The sequence below is a fragment of the Hippocampus zosterae genome, chromosome 4 (assembly GCF_025434085.1).
Source record: "Hippocampus zosterae strain Florida chromosome 4, ASM2543408v3, whole genome shotgun sequence".
Taxonomy (NCBI): Eukaryota; Metazoa; Chordata; class Actinopteri; order Syngnathiformes; family Syngnathidae; genus Hippocampus; species Hippocampus zosterae.
Window position 1 is genome coordinate 27111589 of NC_067454.1, and position 19169 is coordinate 27130757.

At 40.0% G+C, this 19169-nt stretch overlaps 2 protein-coding genes and 1 long non-coding RNA gene across 7 annotated transcripts in view; 1 reads left to right on the plus strand and 2 right to left on the minus strand.

Moving 5' to 3' along the window:
- LOC127599835 (uncharacterized) overlaps nucleotides 1-19169 on the plus strand; it is a 117778-nt gene that overhangs the window by 91594 nt on the left and 7015 nt on the right. The gene's annotated exons all lie outside the window — the stretch shown is intronic.
- Nucleotides 1-19169, minus strand: part of LOC127599693 (golgin subfamily B member 1-like) — a 62810-nt gene that overhangs the window by 24880 nt on the left and 18761 nt on the right. For 2 of the 5 annotated variants that reach the window (XM_052063819.1, XM_052063823.1), the window contains exons 9-20: nucleotides 19046-19159; nucleotides 17239-17542; nucleotides 15713-15828; nucleotides 14580-14697; nucleotides 14357-14448; nucleotides 14101-14251; nucleotides 7359-7465; nucleotides 5876-5999; nucleotides 3846-3979; nucleotides 3599-3646; nucleotides 1122-1231; nucleotides 670-838 (exon numbers count right to left, since the gene is read on the minus strand). In XM_052063819.1, coding sequence (XP_051919779.1) covers nucleotides 670-838; nucleotides 1122-1231; nucleotides 3599-3646; nucleotides 3846-3979; nucleotides 5876-5999; nucleotides 7359-7465; nucleotides 14101-14251; nucleotides 14357-14448; nucleotides 14580-14697; nucleotides 15713-15828; nucleotides 17239-17542; nucleotides 19046-19159 — 1587 coding nt within the window. The remainder of the gene's footprint in view (nucleotides 1-669; nucleotides 839-1121; nucleotides 1232-3598; nucleotides 3647-3845; nucleotides 3980-5875; nucleotides 6000-7358; nucleotides 7466-14100; nucleotides 14252-14356; nucleotides 14449-14579; nucleotides 14698-15712; nucleotides 15829-17238; nucleotides 17543-19045; nucleotides 19160-19169) is intronic. The other 3 variants (XM_052063820.1, XM_052063822.1, XM_052063821.1) reach the window with 3 other exon arrangements.
- Nucleotides 1-19169, minus strand: part of LOC127599747 (uncharacterized) — a 49495-nt gene that overhangs the window by 16123 nt on the left and 14203 nt on the right. The gene's annotated exons all lie outside the window — the stretch shown is intronic.

Consider the following 19169-nt stretch of genomic DNA (forward strand, 5'->3'; position numbering starts at 1 on the left):
ATATAATTACAAATTTTATTTTTCTTCATAAATCTGAGCATGCGGTTCTTAATCAGGTGCGGTCTGAAGCCTGGAATTTATGCTATATTCTGTCCTCATGTTGCTTTTATGTTCCAAGGTATGTTTGACATGTTTTTATAATTTTAGTCTTACTAATATCATTTACAATACAATACAATACAATACATGCTAATTTATGTAGTATGAGCCCTCTGCACCGGGACCTGTGGCACGCCATGGGATCAGGGTTCGCCATGCGTGCAAGCCCTTCTGTGTCGGTGCACCTTGCCTGTTGTTGTCTGAGGTCTGGTCTTCGTGCAGACAGTTTTCTGAGATTATATTTCTTCCCCAGGAAGTTCTGGACACACTCTCAGGTTTATTTGGTTATTATGGTTTTATTCCTAACCTGTGTGCATGTGTTTTGTGCATTTCTGTGTCCCATTAGGCAAATAGATGACAGGTAGATTTTAGTCCACATAGAGTACCTTTGAGCTGCATTCTGCGCATAAAGGGTACTGTACAAATTGACTGATTGATCTATTGAATTGGCCTTGAGGAAAAAAAATATTGATGGATTGCTCGGTATTGGACTTGAAACAGGTTTAATTCGCACAGTATGCATGCCCAGCTTTGTAAACAAAACAACAACAAAAGATTGCCAACACTTACTTTTTGCTCAGTCTGAAGGAGTTTGTCAGACATCTCCTTGTTCTTAATCTCTTTTTCACTCAAAGATTCTTTGAGTCTGTTGATAAGCTCAAGTTTTTCCGTTGTCTTGGCTAAGGTGTTTTCCTTCTCAAGGAGTGAGCTTTCCAGGCATTCTTGTGCGTCACTGAGCCTAAAAACAATAATCATAACAGGGAGTATTACATTTCTCAAATGAATCGTAAATATTTGCTTCCTTGTAAAACAGCAATGTTTTCACATCAGGTATTCCAAAACTTTAAATATTAGTTGTCAGTTGACATACTGTAACTGACCACCAATCACAAATAATGTAATCTATTCATCTACAAAACAGCACTAGAAACATTGCAATCTTAAAACCAAGTTGAGGGTGTGGGGGTGGGAGGGTGGTGGGGGGAAGCATACATTTTAATCATCACTGGAATAACACCTACCCCTTAAGTTGTTCATTGAGACTGCTAACCAGCAGCTGATGTTTTTCTGCTTCCCTATTCTGCTGACTACGCACACTGGCAAGTTGGGTCTGTAATTTTTCGGTCTCGTTCTGTAAGGACAGAAACATTACCGGTAATCAATACAGCCAGGATTTAAGTAACTTAAAGTCCTGGATATACACATGTGGACAAAACTTTTGGTGCCTCTTGTTAGTGAAAGAAAAACCCACATTGGTCACAGAAATAACTTAAATCTGAAAAAAGTAATCATTTAAATGGAAATAAACCAATAATAATCAGACATTGATTTTTCATTGTGGTTTAAGAGTATTGTTTAACAAAACAAACACACTCATGAAACAGGTTTTGGTAAAAATGACGGCACCCGTAATATTTTGCTGCACAACCTTTTGGCAATCACTGCAATCAAATGATTTTTGTAACTTTAAAAGAAATGCATGCACCTCTCAGTGAGTTATTTTGGCACATGAGTAAACGGCTGCAGTTGTCTCACATTTGACGGGCATTTTCTCCAGACAGCATGTTTCAGCTCCTTCCACAGATGCTGCTTCTCAATCTGGTGCTTCAACAGTATGCTTATCTAACAGTACTTTGTTTTGAAAAACACCAAAACGAAAATATTACAATTAACCGTTTAAAAAAAAATAAAAATTAATTGTTTTGCCACTCCAACTTAAAAATAAAAACAATAATTTACAGAAAAACTAAATAATTTGAACAAATCATTATTATACTGGGAAACATTCGACAAAGAATTTAGTGTAAAAGGCAAGGCAATTTTTATACCCACGGCAACTAAATGTACTTCATACAACCTAAAGCACAACATCTAAAAGCATTAACAAATCTGAAAACATTCACAGCTCAGAGAGAACAAAACTAGCTTATTAAAATAAAATGATCCTGATTCTCTGAAGTTGTTAATGGTAATATGGAACACAGATGAAGAAATCCCTAAATTCCTTGCAACTCTACATTGCACAATATTGTCCTTTTTTTTTCAGCTCACAGTTATTCACAAAGAGCTGCACCTCACCCCATCTTTGCTTGTGAATGACTGAGCAATTCAGGGACGCTTCTTTTATACCAAATCATGTTCCCAGTTAGCCTATTCACCTGTGGGATGTTCCAAGCCGTTGTCTGATGAACATTCCTCAACTTTCTTAGTCTTTATTGTCACTTATCTCTGATTTTTCTCGGAAACATATTGTCACTATAAAATTCCAAGCCAATCATTATTTGCTAAAATCAATAACGTTTTATCAGTTTGAACATCAAATATCTTGTCCTTCGGCCTCCTCTGATTGTGACTCATTAAACGTTTGATTCTTTGCATCATATCTTTTCTAGGGGTGCCATAATTTTTTTTTGCCCAGGCTGGTTTCATGAGTTTCTTTTACTTAAATAATTCTCTTGATTTATAATTCAAAATCAACGTCTAAATTTCAATGGTTACTTTTCAATAAATTTTCAATTATTGTAATTGTAATAATCAATTTGTCAGATACAACTTATTTCTCCAACCACTGCTGGTTTCTATTCTTGGTAATTACGAGGGGCATTCAATAAAAAAGGTGAATTTTTCAGTATTAGAATTTCTAATACAGATATAGTTTACTTTCTTTTTTTTTTCCAATAAAGTCTCCCAGCACTGTCACACACGTTTCCCATCTGTGCACAAGCTTCCATATCCCTTCAGCATAAAAATCTTTGGACCGATGTCTCAACAAGTCACTCACAACACTTTTAACTTCGTCACTTTAACAACTTCGTGCCAATTATTGTAAACTGCTGAGGCAGGTCAAGAAAGACATAAATAACAAACGTGGGGGTCATCAGTCAGAAGGAGTCATCTTGAATCATGACAAAGTGAAGCTTCACAGCAGTCCAAACGGTGCAGCCCATCAGCGACCTAGGCTGGGATCTGCTCCCTCATCCCCCTTCCGGCCCAGAACTTGCTCCTTCAAACTTTCACCTGTTTGGTCCCTTCAAAGCATTCACGAGAGGCACAAAGTTTGAAAGTTGGGATGGGAAAAGTGTGTGACAGTGCTGGGAGACTACGTTGGGGGAAAAAAAGTTAGTATTAGAAGTCCTTACAGCGAAAAATTCACCTTGTTTACTGAATGACCCTCATACTTTGTCTATGTGTGTTTAATTACCACTGCACACAGACGTCGATGACCAAAAAAAGTCGTAATTACCTGTTATTGTCACAAGTTGGAAAATTGGTCTGTAGAACATTATCATTAAGGGTATGCAATTTACCCATTAATTTTTCAAGTGCGTCAGGAAAGTTACCACAAGCAGTGACGCAGAGACCAAACATCGGACTTTCTTTGAACACTGTTCACAAAACATGCAATGTTATATTCATGGTTAAACACACACGCCACATCATTAGCAGTCACCGCCAGAGGTGCTATCCAGCGCACACATACGTCAGAGACCTAACACACCTGAGGGATGCAGTTTGGCTGCTCATCTTCATTTACATCAAACGTCACCTGTGTTAGAAGGGTTTGTTTCGATATCCCAGGAATTAGGGGCAGGGACATCCAAATGAATCGGCATTTATTCATCAGTGGGTAAATGTTTGTGTGTTAGTGAACGTTATGCTGTATGGGGGGGACGACATGGTTTGATGTCTCTCTAAGTCTTTAAGATCAGAGTTTGAAGTCACATGTGGGTGAAGGATGAGACTACCTGTAAGGTCTCAATGCGTGCCTGCAGCTGTAGACGATCTTCAAGACCTTGACAGCGCTCTTCTAGGCTCAGTATCTGCTCTTGTAATTGATTTCTTTCCAGCTCCAGCTCTTCCACAACAGTCCGCAAACCACCTTTAATTTTTAGGAAGTAAAACAAGCAGAAAGAAATGTCTCTGCTCAGTGTATACAATCTCATGCCAGTATTTACGTTGCATTCTTAAGTTAACTTTTATTCATCAATACTCATACAGTACTCATTTGGGGCTTTTACGTAATTGTTGAAACCATTCTTATTCCCGACGCGAGAGCGAACATTGCCAATGATTGTGATGACTTAAACAAGAAAAGGTCATGGGCAGTGCATTATTTACGGCACGTAAATGCTTTGAATCATCACCCCGACGCCTCACAAAGAACATCCAGTAAATACCAAAGGCAGTTTTTAAATTATGAGTTAATCTTTATTAACTTGAAAAAACAAATCTTTCTGCTGTGTTGTATTATTTTGTTATTATGTTGTTATGACTTCAAGATGGCGCCGTGAGAGTGGCTGGTTTTACAGCAGCTCCTGTCCTTTTGGTTCTTCTACTTTCTTCCTTTCATAACTTTGCTGCTCTAAATTGGGAATTTCTCCATTGTGATTCTTATTATTCTGGAACAATTTTTATCGATCTATCTATCTAGCATCGTTTTTGTTACGTATTTAAAAATCTGTGACTTGTTTAATAATCTCTCTGACAAATTGTTCTTTAATTAGGCGTCCCACGAAAATCAAACCTGCGTTGATATCTGAGCTGAATATCAGTGATCTAGGAAGGAGAAAAACTTTCCCAGAAAACCCTATGAAAACTTCAGAGCGAACTTCTACCACTCCATCTATCTACAATGACTTTTTGGCCAGATGCATGAGTATGTCTAATCGATCCTAAAATTGGTTCCTACTCTCATCAAATCAAGTCAAGTACAACTTTGTCAAATGTGCTATATGTGCAACATAGAGCATAGATGAAATTTCTTCCCTCTCACAACAATCCAGTCTTTGTCACCCCGACACGGGAGGGCAGCGTTGCCTAGCCTAAACAATATGCTGGTAACTTTCTATTTGTGACTCTACGGTTTTAACTGTAATGTCTTGCCAGAACTAGTTAATTAGTGTCGGGCAGAACCCTTCTAGGTTACAACTGGTTCCTGCTAATAATCACCACTAGATGGCATAGGAACATTGACAGAGAAACAACTCAATGAGGAATATACAGAGACTACTGCCCGAAGACAGCTGGGATAGGCTCCAGCACCCCCGCGACCCTAGTGAGGACCAAGCGGCTCGGAAGATGAATGAATGAATGAATGAATAACTCCATGTATAAGTCGATTATAGGGCACACTTTCGGCTTTTGAGAAAATGGAAGGCTTTTAAGTGCGCCTGATAGTGCAGAAAATATGGTACCGTAATTTCTTTCCCATGCCCACAAAATTAAATCGGGTCATTTGAAGCATGTAGTCTAAATTCAGTGCAAAAAAGCCCACAATAAAATGCATTATTATTAGTAGTATTATTTTTAAAAATGCAATCAATTGGGGGGGGGGGGGGGGGGGGCAATATTGCAAAATACAATATAGGCCCAAAGTTTGGCTCCAGTTTCATTCAAAAGCATGAGAAAGTGTGTCCAAACGCTTTGACAGGTTGTGTAGATAACTTCAGCAAAGTTCGGTACATTCACAATACTAACCCCAACAAACTAGTCAGTTCAACCAGCATGCACGTTGTGATGAAAATGCAAGAACATGAATGTGATCATTTGATTTAGTTGGACAATTTTCACAAAATGAACATTATTCTTAAAATCTTCAAAAGTAAGGCTTGACATATGATGGAAAGGCAAAAACAACCAAGAAGTACAAAAAAATGAATACAACAAAAATCAAAACATCTCCCAGTATTTATAATGTAATGAAAAACAAAAGACTGACCCAAATGTGAGGACAACCAGGTACATGCTGGTATAAACTGTCTAGCAGTTCTCCCACCTGTGCCAGATGTACTGTACTCAGGCCACCAACCTCCCATATTTTCTCCTTCCATTGGAGTGGTGCTCTCCGAGGTGCTGTGGTAGTCCTGGAATGGGGCTTTTCCATCAAATTCAAAATCCTCCTATGAGTAAAAACAATTCCATCAAACAGATGACATACAACAACTACTGTACCTTTTAAGGAACAAGACATTCTAAATCTCGCAAAAATAATCTCTTTTAGAGTAGGGGCTATTATAGAAGTTGAGTTGTTGGTAACGCATAGATTATGTCTACATGTCAGGTACTAATGCTTTGAGTGCAAAATAAAAACCTGCACACATAGCAATATGCATCTCACAATAATTGCAGGATGTTGAAATGCGGAATGGAGAGCAATAAAAAGCAGATCAAACGATCAAAGTACCATGATTTTGTAGAACAAATGGGGTTGGATATAAATGTCAGTATGTAGTAGAAAGTGAAATACAGCTGAGAAACATTTGAAAAAGGGTATTATAGGGCAGCGTAACGGGATTGGGCTCGCAATGTCTCAGCACTGACAGGGCAAATTTGAACTGGATTATTTAGAACAACGGTCCCCAACCTCCGGTCCGCGGACCAGCACCGGTCCATGGGTCATTTGGTACCGGGTCACACAGAAACAATAAATAACTTAAATTACTTCCATTTTATTCATTTCAGAATTTGCAAGATGTTTTATTTTGAAAAATTACCGGATTCTCTGTGACATCCGTCTACAGTGTCACTCTTGACTGTGTCAAGGCGCGCTTCTCGCTCACGTGATAGGCTACCGCTAAAATGAAACCGAGAAGCTCGCAAATTGAGTAAAAAAAACAAACGTCTTTGGAAAGTATCTTTAGGAAGGGGAAAAAGCCCAGCCAGGAGACAGAAGAGGAGTCTACGACTTCCAAGAAAAAGGCTACATTTAATAGACAGTATCATGAGTTGGATTAATCTCAATGGGAGAATCCCACACACCAAGACCACTCTGCATAATATGTACCGATGGTGAACCATACTTTTCATGCACTTTGTATTTGCGTTGTATCTTATTTTGAAGGCACGTTTAAACTTTGCCATAGTGACCAGACAGTGTTGTGGCAAGATAGGACGTTCCTCGTGTCATGATTCGTGTTTATTATTATGATTAGAAAATACCACAGTTTTTATGCAGGTCATATTAAATTGTGTTGTATTTATCCGGCCTTAAAGGGCGGTTCCCGAAAATATTGTCTGATATTAAACCGGTCCGTGGAGCAAAAAAGGTTGGGGACCGCTGATTTACAATATACAGTATGTGAAAGGATTTTATAGCCACAGATAATATACATTGGTGTTGTTGCTCTTTGTTCAACTTAATTCTCCCCAAATAATTCTTTAGTGAATTAAAATGTCACAGAAAACCTGAAGACATGATATGAGATGGTATAACTAAACAGCGAAGAGCAAACTCACAGAAATGTATTGTATGTGCCTACCTGCACGCTTCTTTGGTCTGGTCCAGCCAGCTTCTTGGTCCTGTGTTGGCTGAGGCCCTGAGCTTGAGCCAGTTCCTCCTCCAACTCCTGCTGCCGAGTGGCCAGTGCTGAATCGGAGCAGCCAGGAAAGAACCAGTCATCCTCAATCAGTTTTGTGCCACAGGGATGAGGGTTGGATTGAGGATGTCAGTATGGTTGGGAAATGGCATGAAATAGGGTTTGGATAAAACTAGTTAAGACAAGAAGATGGTGATTGCAGATGGTGGTTGTAGCGGGGAGAGGGAGATTGCCTTTAGAATTGTTTTATTTTAAACAGTGAATGCAGTAAAAGACAAAATAATGGAGGCATGGACTGAGTGACTATCGAGAAAGAAGAGGAACAATGTGCTGAAAGAATGTGGTCGCAACTTGCATGTTTCGATTGGGAAGAAAAAGTTCACTTTCTTCAAATATTTGGGAGATGAGAGAAGAAAATTGACCGAAGGCACAAAGTACAGACCAATTTTCAAAAAATCTTCATGGAAGTCAATCATCATGATCGTTGACTAAAGTCCATCAAGAATTGCAAATCAATTCTTTGATTGCAGTCGGGATTTTCATTTTGTCAGACGGGATGAAAGATCCTCAGGGTGGCTATTTTTCATTCATGTACAAAGCATGTTCCCATCCGTTTTGTGACAACAGGCTGACAGTGTGTAAGTAGAAGGGGCAGCTCATCGCAAGAGAAGTCAACAGTAGAATGGACATAAGGAAATTACTTAGGATGTGGGAATATAATCGCAGGAAAAAAAAAGAAGTGAAGCGAAAGGCCCATCTTACAACCTTGTTCACGGATATGTGCAAGCACTACCTCATAGAATGATTGCTATTGACAATAACAACTCGGGATGTTCGGTGCCACTTTATTTTTCAGACCGATACCAGTCTTCAACTCTTGAGTAATAACACGTACGGATACCACAAGTACTTTTTATACATTAAATTTCCCCCTGAAAACAATTTTAAGAAAGAGATATATCCCAAAAAAGTTTTTCCCCCTTAAAAATGACATGAAATTAAGGGCAATTAACCCTCGTAGTGCACCGCTTGCGATATATATAAAATGATGTTGAGTGGTTCGCGTGTCGACATCACAGTGCAGAGGTGCAAGGTTTGATTCAATGAATATTCATTCATTCATTCATCTTCCTAACCGCTTGATCCTCACTAGGGTCGCGGGGGGTGCTGGAGCCTATCCCAGCTGTCTTCGGGCAGTAGGCGGGGGACACCCTGAATCGGCTGCCAGCCAATCGCAGGGCACACATAGACGAACAACCATCCACGCTCACACTCACACCTAGGGACAATTTAGAGTGTTCAATCAGCCTGCCATGCATATTTTTGGAATGTGGGAGGAAACCGGAGCACCCGGAGAAAACCCACGCAGGCCCGGGGAGAACATGCAAACTCCACACAGGGAGGCCGGAGCTGGAATCGAACCCGGGACCTCTGCACTGTGAAGCCGACGTGCTAACCACTGGACTACCGGGCTGCCTGATTCAATGAATATCTTTCAAAAATCAATGCGATTGGTCAGTCCCATGTGGCAAAAATATTTGCAAAAAGGTGGCACGGTGATCGACTGGTTAGCAGTTGCGCCTCCCAGGCGCTTACTTACTAATATCATTTACAATACAATACAATACATGCATTAGTAAGTAACACTGCGTCTTCGGGCAGTAGGCGGGGGACACCCTGAATCGGCTGCCAGCCAATCGCAGGGCACACATAGACGAACAACCATCCACGCTCACACTCACACCTAGGGACAATTTAGAGTGTTCAATCAGCCTGCCATGCATATTTTTGGAATGTGGGAGGAAACCGGAGCACCCGGAGAAAACCCACGCAGGCCCGGGGAGAACATGCAAACTCCACACAGGGAGGCCGGAGCTGGAATCGAACCCGGGAAAATCAATGCGATTGGTCAGTCCCATGTGGCAAAAATATTTGCAAAAAGGTGGCACGGTGATCGACTGGTTAGCAGTTGCGCCTCCCAGGCGCTTACTTACTAATATCATTTACAATACAATACAATACATGCATTAGTAAGTAACACTGCGTCTTCGGGCAGTAGGCGGGGGACACCCTGAATCGGCTGCCAGCCAATCGCAGGGCACACATAGACGAACAACCATCCACGCTCACACTCACACCTAGGGACAATTTAGAGTGTTCAATTTGCAAAAAGGTGGCACGGTGATCGACTGGTTAGCAGTTGCGCCTCCCAGTACAGAGGTGCACAGTTCAATTCGGGCTCTGGCCTTCCTGTGTGGAGTTTGCATGTTCTCTCTGTGTGGGTTTACTCTGCACGCTCCGGTTTCCTCCCACATTCTAATAACATGCGTGGCAGGTTAATGGAACACTGTAAATTGTCCCTCGGTGTGAATGTGAGTGTGAATGGTTGTGTTTATGTGTGCATTGCGATTGATTGGCTGTTAACTAGTTCAGGGTATACACCGCCTACTGCCCAAAAACAGCTGGGATGGGCTCCGGCACGCCCGCGACACTTGTGAGGATAAGCAGATTTAAAAATGGATGAATGGAAAGGGCAATTATCTCTTATCTTATTTTCATGTGTTCATAAAATACATCTTCTGTTTGGAACACACAATAAAATGAATTTAAATAAATAAATACGTAAAATGAAACAAATAATCCAGTGGCCAGAAAAAGGCCCAGTCAAAATATGTGGTTGTCCAACTTCTGTTCAGTTCAAGATCTCTTGAAGAGCTCTGATGTCTTTTGCTGCTTTTGCCATTGTTTTGTCTCATTGGTGTTTGTTTATTGTCCTTCATCTGGACCCATTGTGGACTGTTTTTAGTGTATTTGCGTCGACATTTGTCAAAGGAGAATAAAGTTACTTGTATTTTGTTAAAAGAGGTTGGGCGCAGTCTTATCTATCTTAAGGCAGACGTAGGAGCCAGCCAAATCTATTGTTTCCACTGCATGGTAACCACATGACCGGGACGCTTCATATAAACAAGCTTCACATTGCTCGCTATCATAAAACTGCAATCACAGTTTAGGTGAGCATCCCTAGTTATCTCTAGTTATCTATGTTTTGTGATGAGCATAATGTCTCGGTCGCCCAAGGTACTCCTTACATCTTACTGTCAAAACACTCACTGCCCATAAAATCCAAAATATAGGTTTCTCCACTAAATAAAGATGAACATCGGGCCACTTTGTAACATATTTCTCCCACATTGTAATCCCATAAGGATTGGAAAATTGTTTCCATTTGGCAGTGTTAGTTTCCATGTGTCTAAGCATTCACCCAAACTCCCTGAGTATTCCTCAGACCACAATGAACAACAACAGAAATGAACACGGCGGCAAAACCAGTATATCATCTGTCCAAAAGCTCAGATCATAACACGTTACAAGACGCAGGTAAGTTCCCCCCCAAAATTCTCAAACCATCTATATATCAAAATTGAGCATGCCATTGCATAGATTTGTGACCAATTAAAGTAATTTGTAAGAATTGGGAAAGGACCTTTGTTGTAAATCAGCCCTACTTGACTTGTCCAAAGTCAATGTAAGTAAATGTGAAGTTTGTAATCATCATAATTGTTCATACATTTTGGCTTCAGTATTTGCTGTCTAATAATATCTAAACTACGATCAAGTGGAGAGTGACAGGGGTGATGTTTTTCATCATGATATGTGAGTAGACAAGTGGGTCAAAATGGAAATTAAATGTTGAATAATGGTATTACGAATCACAGTAACTGTTGAGATCCTGTAATTGTTAGATAATAATCCCAAGGAGGATTTTAAAAGAAAGAGGATCAGGGTTTTTCCTGCTTTCAAAATTGCAAGGCGGCCGCTTTCCAGCTAATTTTCTGCCGACCCCAGCCAGACCGATTGATGTCGCTCAACACAGAGTAAAGCTCCAGCTTTGCTGATTGAGCAATTGAAGTCCCTTTGCCGCAGCTATGTATTTTAACTGCTGTTGCAGTGGTGCGCCACTATGGAGGAGATATGTCAACAGCTGTGCACAATAAAAACCTGAAGCAACTACTGAAAAAGAAAGAGATCAAAATGTGTTTTCCCCCCGCTTGTCGACACAATTCGTGTCCTGATTAGAAACAATATTAGACAGGTAGAAGATGCAAAATAATGTATGAACATTATTTTAGCCTATATCAATTGAAAATTAATGAGACTAACTTCTACAAAAGCATTAACAGCACCGTTTAGGGTGGAGCTTGTTGATATTGCAATTTTTAAAAATTCAGGCCCAGGGACAGTTTAGTACCGGGGCTTGGCACCCAGCACTAGTCTTTTTTGACCTGTTGCACTGGTGCGTAGGGCTGGCACAAGCGATTGTGTTCAGAGTCGATGATGACCAAATGTAGTTGCGATTAGTAGACTAATCATGATACCCGTGTGATGAGAGATGAGTCTGGTTTTCAAGGCAAATACTGACTTTTCAGAGGAAAAAGGCAGGGCCTTATGTACCATACGTTTTGGATTTGACAACTCTGTTGGTAAAAGAAGGTTCTCCAGAATGGTTCCTACTCGATGATGTTTAACACTCAGTGTGTTCCAAAGTATTCAAATTTTGGGGGGGATTGCATGGCTTCAAATGTATTACTACATCCATTCATTTTTTGTTACACTTATCCTCACAACGGTCCTATCCCAGCTATCTTCGGGCAGTAGGCTGGGTACACCCTGAACTAGTTGCCAACTGCCAATCGCAGGGCAGACAAAGATGAACAACCATTCGCACTCACAATTCATTTATCACTCCCCTCTGTCACTGTCAAACTTGTGTTTAAGACTGCTGTTATTTGATCCCTTCTTAAGCGACATGGTAATACGACTTCTGAGTTTTGTAATGTTACATGCGTAGTCCCCACATTTTTCACTGTTATGCTGATGATACCCAACGATATATGTTGTTAGAAATTACTAATCCGATGTAATCTAGTGTGCCTTGCTGAGATTAAACAATGGATGTCTTTTAATTTTTTGCTTCATAAGATCGTTAAAACTGAGATGTTGATCATTGGCCCTGCTCGTCATCATCACCGATGCAAGGACATTACTCTTGAGTCTCGATAAATGTAACAAATAACTGATTTTTTTTCTCGATTTCATTTAGTGTTTCTTAAGGCCAGAAAGTTGCCATTTGAAATGACTTTTATTTTGTAGCATGTCTGTGATGTGTTTTTTTTTGGGGGGACAAAATTTTACTAAATGAACATCCTCAGAGACTGGTCATTCCATCATTTTTACCAAGGGTTTGATATGGTTCACTCAATTCTATGAATTCTTATTGCAATTAATTTTAGTGTGGTCAACAAAGAAATATTGGAGACAGAATTCAAAAGACAGAGAAACAGAGGGAAGAAATCAAAAGCAAAATCACACCAAACAGTGGGGTAGGAAGGCGAACTGAAACTAAGACTCAAATGTGCAGTCTACACCTGCACTGGCTGTAGCTCAACCCATTAAAGACAACATTCTGGGAAGCTGCAGCTAGTACAGATAGGAAGAGCTGCACCACTGCTAAAGAAGTAGCCTGCATGCACAAAACTGATGGGAAACTGCTCTGTGTGGCTACTCCCATCCATGGAGCAGGAGCTGGAGAGGGCAATTGGGGGCACAGGTCCTCATGATGGGACAGCACAGTGTCAATGAAGTATTCCTCATTAACGATGGAGAGAGCAATGAATAAAACAAAGAAAGGGAAAGTTATGTTCAGTCAGACAAAAGGACAAATAGTGAACAATAATAAAAAAAAATCTAGTTCCCTCTGCAGCAATAATTATGGTGACAGTGAAGAGGATGGTGGTGGGAGTTAGGATAAAAAAAGGGGTGGAATTCACAATGATTTATCAGTTCATGAGTACTACTGTACATTTATTTTTCGACACCAAAGAAGACATCATTTAACTAACTGGTAAGGATGTAACGGTAACAGTAAACCCTCATCATTTCACGCTTCGGGGGTTTCTGGTCTCCACTAACCGCGAAAACCGAGGGATTACTGTATTGCAAAAATTGCCACAATATCGTTGTTGTCATGTCAGGATATTAAAAGCAGCACATCTGTTGAAAGGGCCAGACTGTTTTCCATGTGTGCTGTTCCAACACCCTCTGGTTGTTGGTTTATTTGTGAAGTTGAACTTGAATTAGGCATTGGGCTGCGCAAATTCCCAGATGAAAGTGAATGCTAACATGTTTGAGTTGATCCACAAATGGGTGCGTTATTGATTGTATTATTGATTGCATGTCATTTATGTACACTGAGGTTAATGCTACCTGTGCTATTTGAACTAAGTGTATAATTATTAACGCAGCTAAATAGCGCTGGATAGACAAGATATTTACATGGAATCGCTCCCGTTTATTTTACTTGTATTTGTATTTTGTGTTTGACAGAGCTTGGTTTGTATCGCCAACCTCACCACAATATCATGATCATTATTGTATCATGAGGTTCATATTGTGAGAATATGGTTACATCCCTCCAAACTGACCAGAGATTTGGACTACATTCATCTGAATAAAGGCATGGCCATGAGTCAAAGGCTTAATACAATTCATTACACTTATCTTTTACTGCCGTTTGCACCATATTTGAAACATTAATTAACCATTGAAAGTTGAATAATGTTTTTAAAATTATTTAATTTAAAGATGCGTAACATTACTTATCGTCATCCTCTGGCCAAGTCCTTACCCTCTCTTTCTTCCTCCATGTGGCTAATGCGAAGGACCATGGCAGCCTTCTCTTCCCTGGCCTGATCCCTGGCACTCACGGCCTCGTCGACCATCTCCTGCCATTCCAAAACCTGGCTATGAGCATCATCAGCACTTCCGGATTCGCTTGCCTGTGGTCAAAAAGATTATGGGAAGTCAAGAAACAATATACATAGCACCTCATTGAAAATGCAAGCTTGGTCAGACTATTTGAAAAATAATCCTGGACCGCAGACCTGAGAAGTAGCTCTCTTTGTAAACTGCTCCAGGTCTGCTTGCAGTGTCCTCTGTTGCTCCTCATAAACCACCAGCTTAGCCTCTAGCATGTCTGTTGATAAAAGAATCAACACGCTGTGTGAGAATAGATTTTTATGCGATAAATGGTCAACATTAAGATTTAAATCTGCAGGTTTTCGGAATTGAAAACAAAACATGCCACCGCAAACTCAGTTTAAGTACCATGGTTTGCTTTGAGCTCCTCATACTGCTCCACCTTCCAAAGGTTTTCCTCTCGTTCCGCCTCCAATTCCGTAATTCGACTTCGCAGAGCAGTAAGATCAGGAGGCGCAATACCAGCCTTAAAAGGAAATAGTAAACATTGTTGATGGGATGAACTATTAATCACTTTCTGATCTGCATTTTTGCATTTTTATCAGACGTCAGGCAATAAAAGTAAAAAGTTAAATGCTGTTTTGCAGAGGTAAATTTATTAGATAATGCCATTTTCTTTGTCGTTACTTTGCTTTTATGTACTACTGTAGTAACTCTACTTAATATTGGGACAGCATGACTCAGTGGTAGAGTGGTCTTTTTCCAATGCATAGGTTGATGGTTGAGACCATGTTGAAGTGTCCTTGAGCAATATATACTGAATCCCGAGTTGCTCCTGATGCTGCGCCATCAGTAGGTGAATGAGGTAACACTGTAAAGAGCTTTGAGTACCTGAAAAGAGCCATAAGTGACAGAGCATTCAACAGTGCGTGTTAGAATGCAGTGGCTCTTCTGATGAACGTAGTGGAGCATGCAAACTCATGATTTTCATGTGCAAAGTGAGCATAAAAGAATATAGACATACACTCAAGCTGTGTGACCAGATTAAAATGTGTACCTTGCACACACTGAAAAATTCTGCACATTTGTGAGCATTTTACAAGCAGTCTCAAGCCATGATAGATAGATAGATTTATATCATATGACACCGTGTGTGAAGGTAAAAATTAACATTCTGCTTGGATGTCAGGAAGCATAGTTTGTGAACCAGCTGCAGCTGTTGCGAAAGTGTGATATAAATAAACATGTCTTGTATTGTACTGTTTAACCCAAGTGATAGTTCTCGATAAAAAATGTTTGTAAACTGATTTGTTAGTGAACCAAGGTTTCACACTAAAGGTGTTCCACCTTAATTGCTACATTTTTTTTCCTGGAGCTATGTAACAGCACAGTGTCAGATTACATATCCTTGTCAGTGGTATGATATTAACATTTCATCAAAAGTAGAAAATAAATTAAATCACAATAAACATTTCAACATTCATGAAGACAAGCATAAAAGAAACGCCTGATTAAATTTCTGGGTTGGTCGGTTATCTGACCTGACTTTTTTTCAGCTCCTCCTCCAACTGTCTGATCCGAGATTTCGACCAGGCTTTCATTTTTAGGAACTTGGCCTCCGATTTGCTGGCTTCATCCATTTTTTGCTTTGTTTGGGCTGACATACGGAAGAAAAGTAAAGGTAAAGAAATTGAATCAGTTCCATTTCCACAAGAACAATGAAGGGAACCTACTGATTGACTGTTCATTTGCATAAGAGTGGTTATTTATTTACTCCTACAACAAGCAATAAATAAATACATAAATAAAACATTTATTTACCGGTATATAAACAAAGAAAACCCGGCTAATATACAAATCCACGGCCGCCTGTAAGCTAATAATGACTGGGATTCCATATGCCTTTTAGTCAAAAAGTCAAAACATTAAAATGCATTTAAGTACTTCATTTGAGCCAATGAGGAGCATGGCGCATACACACTGCGAGTGTTCAAAATAGTACCTACCACTTTGACTCAATGTGAGCCAGGGAGATAAATTGTAGACAGCAAATAACCAAAGATCCATAAACCTTTGTGGGATGGTACTGAGCTATTCTCCTCATCAAGTCACAAAAGCATCAGAAGGGATAAGAGACGTGCTATGGAGGAAATTCAACTCTTTCCGTCATTTAACAAGGTGTGTGACCTTAATTGAGTGTCAAGAGTTTCATTAAGTTGTTTTACTGGAGTTTCTTCTCTTCTCATAAATATCACATTGATTCTATTCAAGATTAAAACAGTGGTGAGGTGGAGTCACAGGCAGATTCTGTCATCAAGACCATGTTGATACCCTTTGTGATTTATGAGTATGACATCATTATGCCAAGATCTAAAAAGATCAGATGTTTTTAGGGCTGTCACTCTTGAATCTTTTTAGAATCGATTATGCTTTCGCTTACTCCATCCATGAATAATCAACGCGCGCACACACACGCACACACACACACACACGGGTAAAATGTTTGATTGCATTAAGAACATATCTACAAATAAGACTGAAAGTCATTCAGTGCCAGCCATTTTGGAGCATTTTTACATTTTCAAGACCCACGGGAGATTGTGTTTAATGATCCTAGATACACCATATCTACCAAATCAAAGAATATATTCTCTTGTCTCATTAGGGGGGGAAATGTCTGATTGTTCTGCCTTTTTCTATTCTTTTATAATCAGCGGTAGAGAAAGGTAGGTTGCATCAAATGCAGCGATTTCTCCCACTGGACTTACAAACTGTGCTAATCTCATATCTAAAATGGGGTATCATTGATGCCATCATCTACTGGTGGTTGTGCATCAGCAAAGTCTGAAATTCAGGGTGAAGGAGCATCGGATTCTCCCTCACCCATTTCCGTTGAAAAACGGAATTGAAGTATACTTGTCAACCACAATGAAAGAGTTAAAAACATAGTATTGAGAAAGTTCTGTAATTTGTTTGGCATGGACTTCTCCACAGTGACATTCAATCTAGGTACGAACAGCAGAAAATGTCAAACCACTGAGGTGATTGGTTTCACAAAAGCACCGACCTTCCAACTCTGCGATCCTCTGGACAGAGGCTGAATCGTCAGATATGTTTTCAGTTTTTGGAGCCTCCTGATCGACAGATTGCGACGTGACTGCATTTCTTCTCAGATCATCAATCTGGTAGAGAAGATCCTGCTGAGTTTGATTCAACTGCGCCCGATGCTTCTCTGTCATTTGTCGAATCTCGACCTGCTGCTTGTCAATCAGGTCGCGAAGTTGGGCTCGCATCACATGTTTTTCTGCCTCCATTTTGGATTCAAGGCTCTCTCGTTCAACGTGTAGTCTCCGAATCCGCTCTGTTAGCTCCTGGCAATCAGAATAAGGGAGCTCATCACAGGGGGGCTTCAGGGATTCTATCATAGAAAGAAAACTAGATACTATAGTACATGCAATAAAACTCAACGTCCTTTGCTTTAATTGAAAGGGCGTGTCAGAGGAAGTGGCTTAAACCCTTTTCGGCAACGCAAAATTAGCGGTTTCTCGTGACGCTGGACCAGCTGGCCAATAAGTGCTGATGTAACAGCCTACCAGGAAGAAAAAAGGTTGCATATGTAAATAAGAAATGGCCTATTTAGATATATACTGTCCACAGCAACACTTTAATTGAATTTGTTTATTTAATTAAAACAATAAAAAAAATTATGGAAAAAAGCAATTTTATATTTATATACATATTTATAAAAAAAAGAAAATTGCCAAATGACTCAGAGGTTTTGTGCATGGCTGCAACTTGATTGGTTCCCAACGCCGACGTCCACCAATGACAGCATGAGTGGATTTACTCTTTGATCATGTGTAAGTGTCGTTTACGATGCGTGCTAGTGTGTGCGCCATGCGCGCATGTGTGTTGGTTCACTCTGCTCGTGCGCGAACGCCCACGTGGGGCATGTGTGTGCGCGGATGTGTGTGTATGTGTGTGGCTCGGGGAAGTGCGAGACAGAGAGAGAGAGAGAGTGAGAGAGAGAGAAAAGGCCTATAAGAAGAAAAGTAGCAGTATCTCTTCCATCCTTAATTGTCACATCGGCTGCACACTGCGAGATCGCTGGCCTGTATGTGCACAGCACATTTCGTCCCTCTCGCATTTTTTGGCTTTTTTTTAGTTTACTTCACGGATTTCACTTATCACGGGTTCTTTTTGGAACGTAACCCCCACAATAAACGAGGGATTACTGTACATCAAACTTGACAAATATAAATATCAACATTTTCTTATGTTAAATGTAATTAAGTCTTGGAAGTAGAAGTGTTTTTAGGGAGTTTCAGATCCGTGTGTTGGGCAATTAATTTGCTGGCCTCAAACTGGAAGAAGTGCACCCATATAAACACTTCTACATTGCCCGCCTCTCATTTTCATGACCTCCAATTTCCTTAAAACATCAGTGCAGGTATTATGGCAGCTATTATTCTGTTTTGTGCTCCAGTGTCCAGGCATTACATTAAAGAGAATCTCTCTCGCTTTTAATTTGAAGGAGCGACATTGTTAAGTGAAATATATCGCAGTTTACATTTTATCAAGGAAATGGAGTGGCATAAAAGTGAAAAGTAAAAGTTGCTGTTAAGTAAATCAAGGACAATACTCTGTTACATAACAAGACAGGTCATTTCAGAGGGTTGGGTTTTATCAAACTTAAGTAAAAAGACTACTTGTTAGTCTAAGGGATATTCAAAAGCACAATGCACTATATCTTTCAAAATTAACAGCAAACCTGTCAAGAAATTACGCTACTTTACAGCTATTTCCTTTGTGACATTGGACTATCTCATGTGATTAAGGTGCCAAATAGATTAGCATTGAGTGCATTTCCTCACCTTTATCTGCTGGTCCCTGCCATCCACCTCTGTCTGAAGAACATTAATGACCTGTGTTTTTCCAATCAGCACCTCCTCTTTCTCATGCAGTTTCTGTTTTAAAGCCTTCAGAAGCTGATAAAAA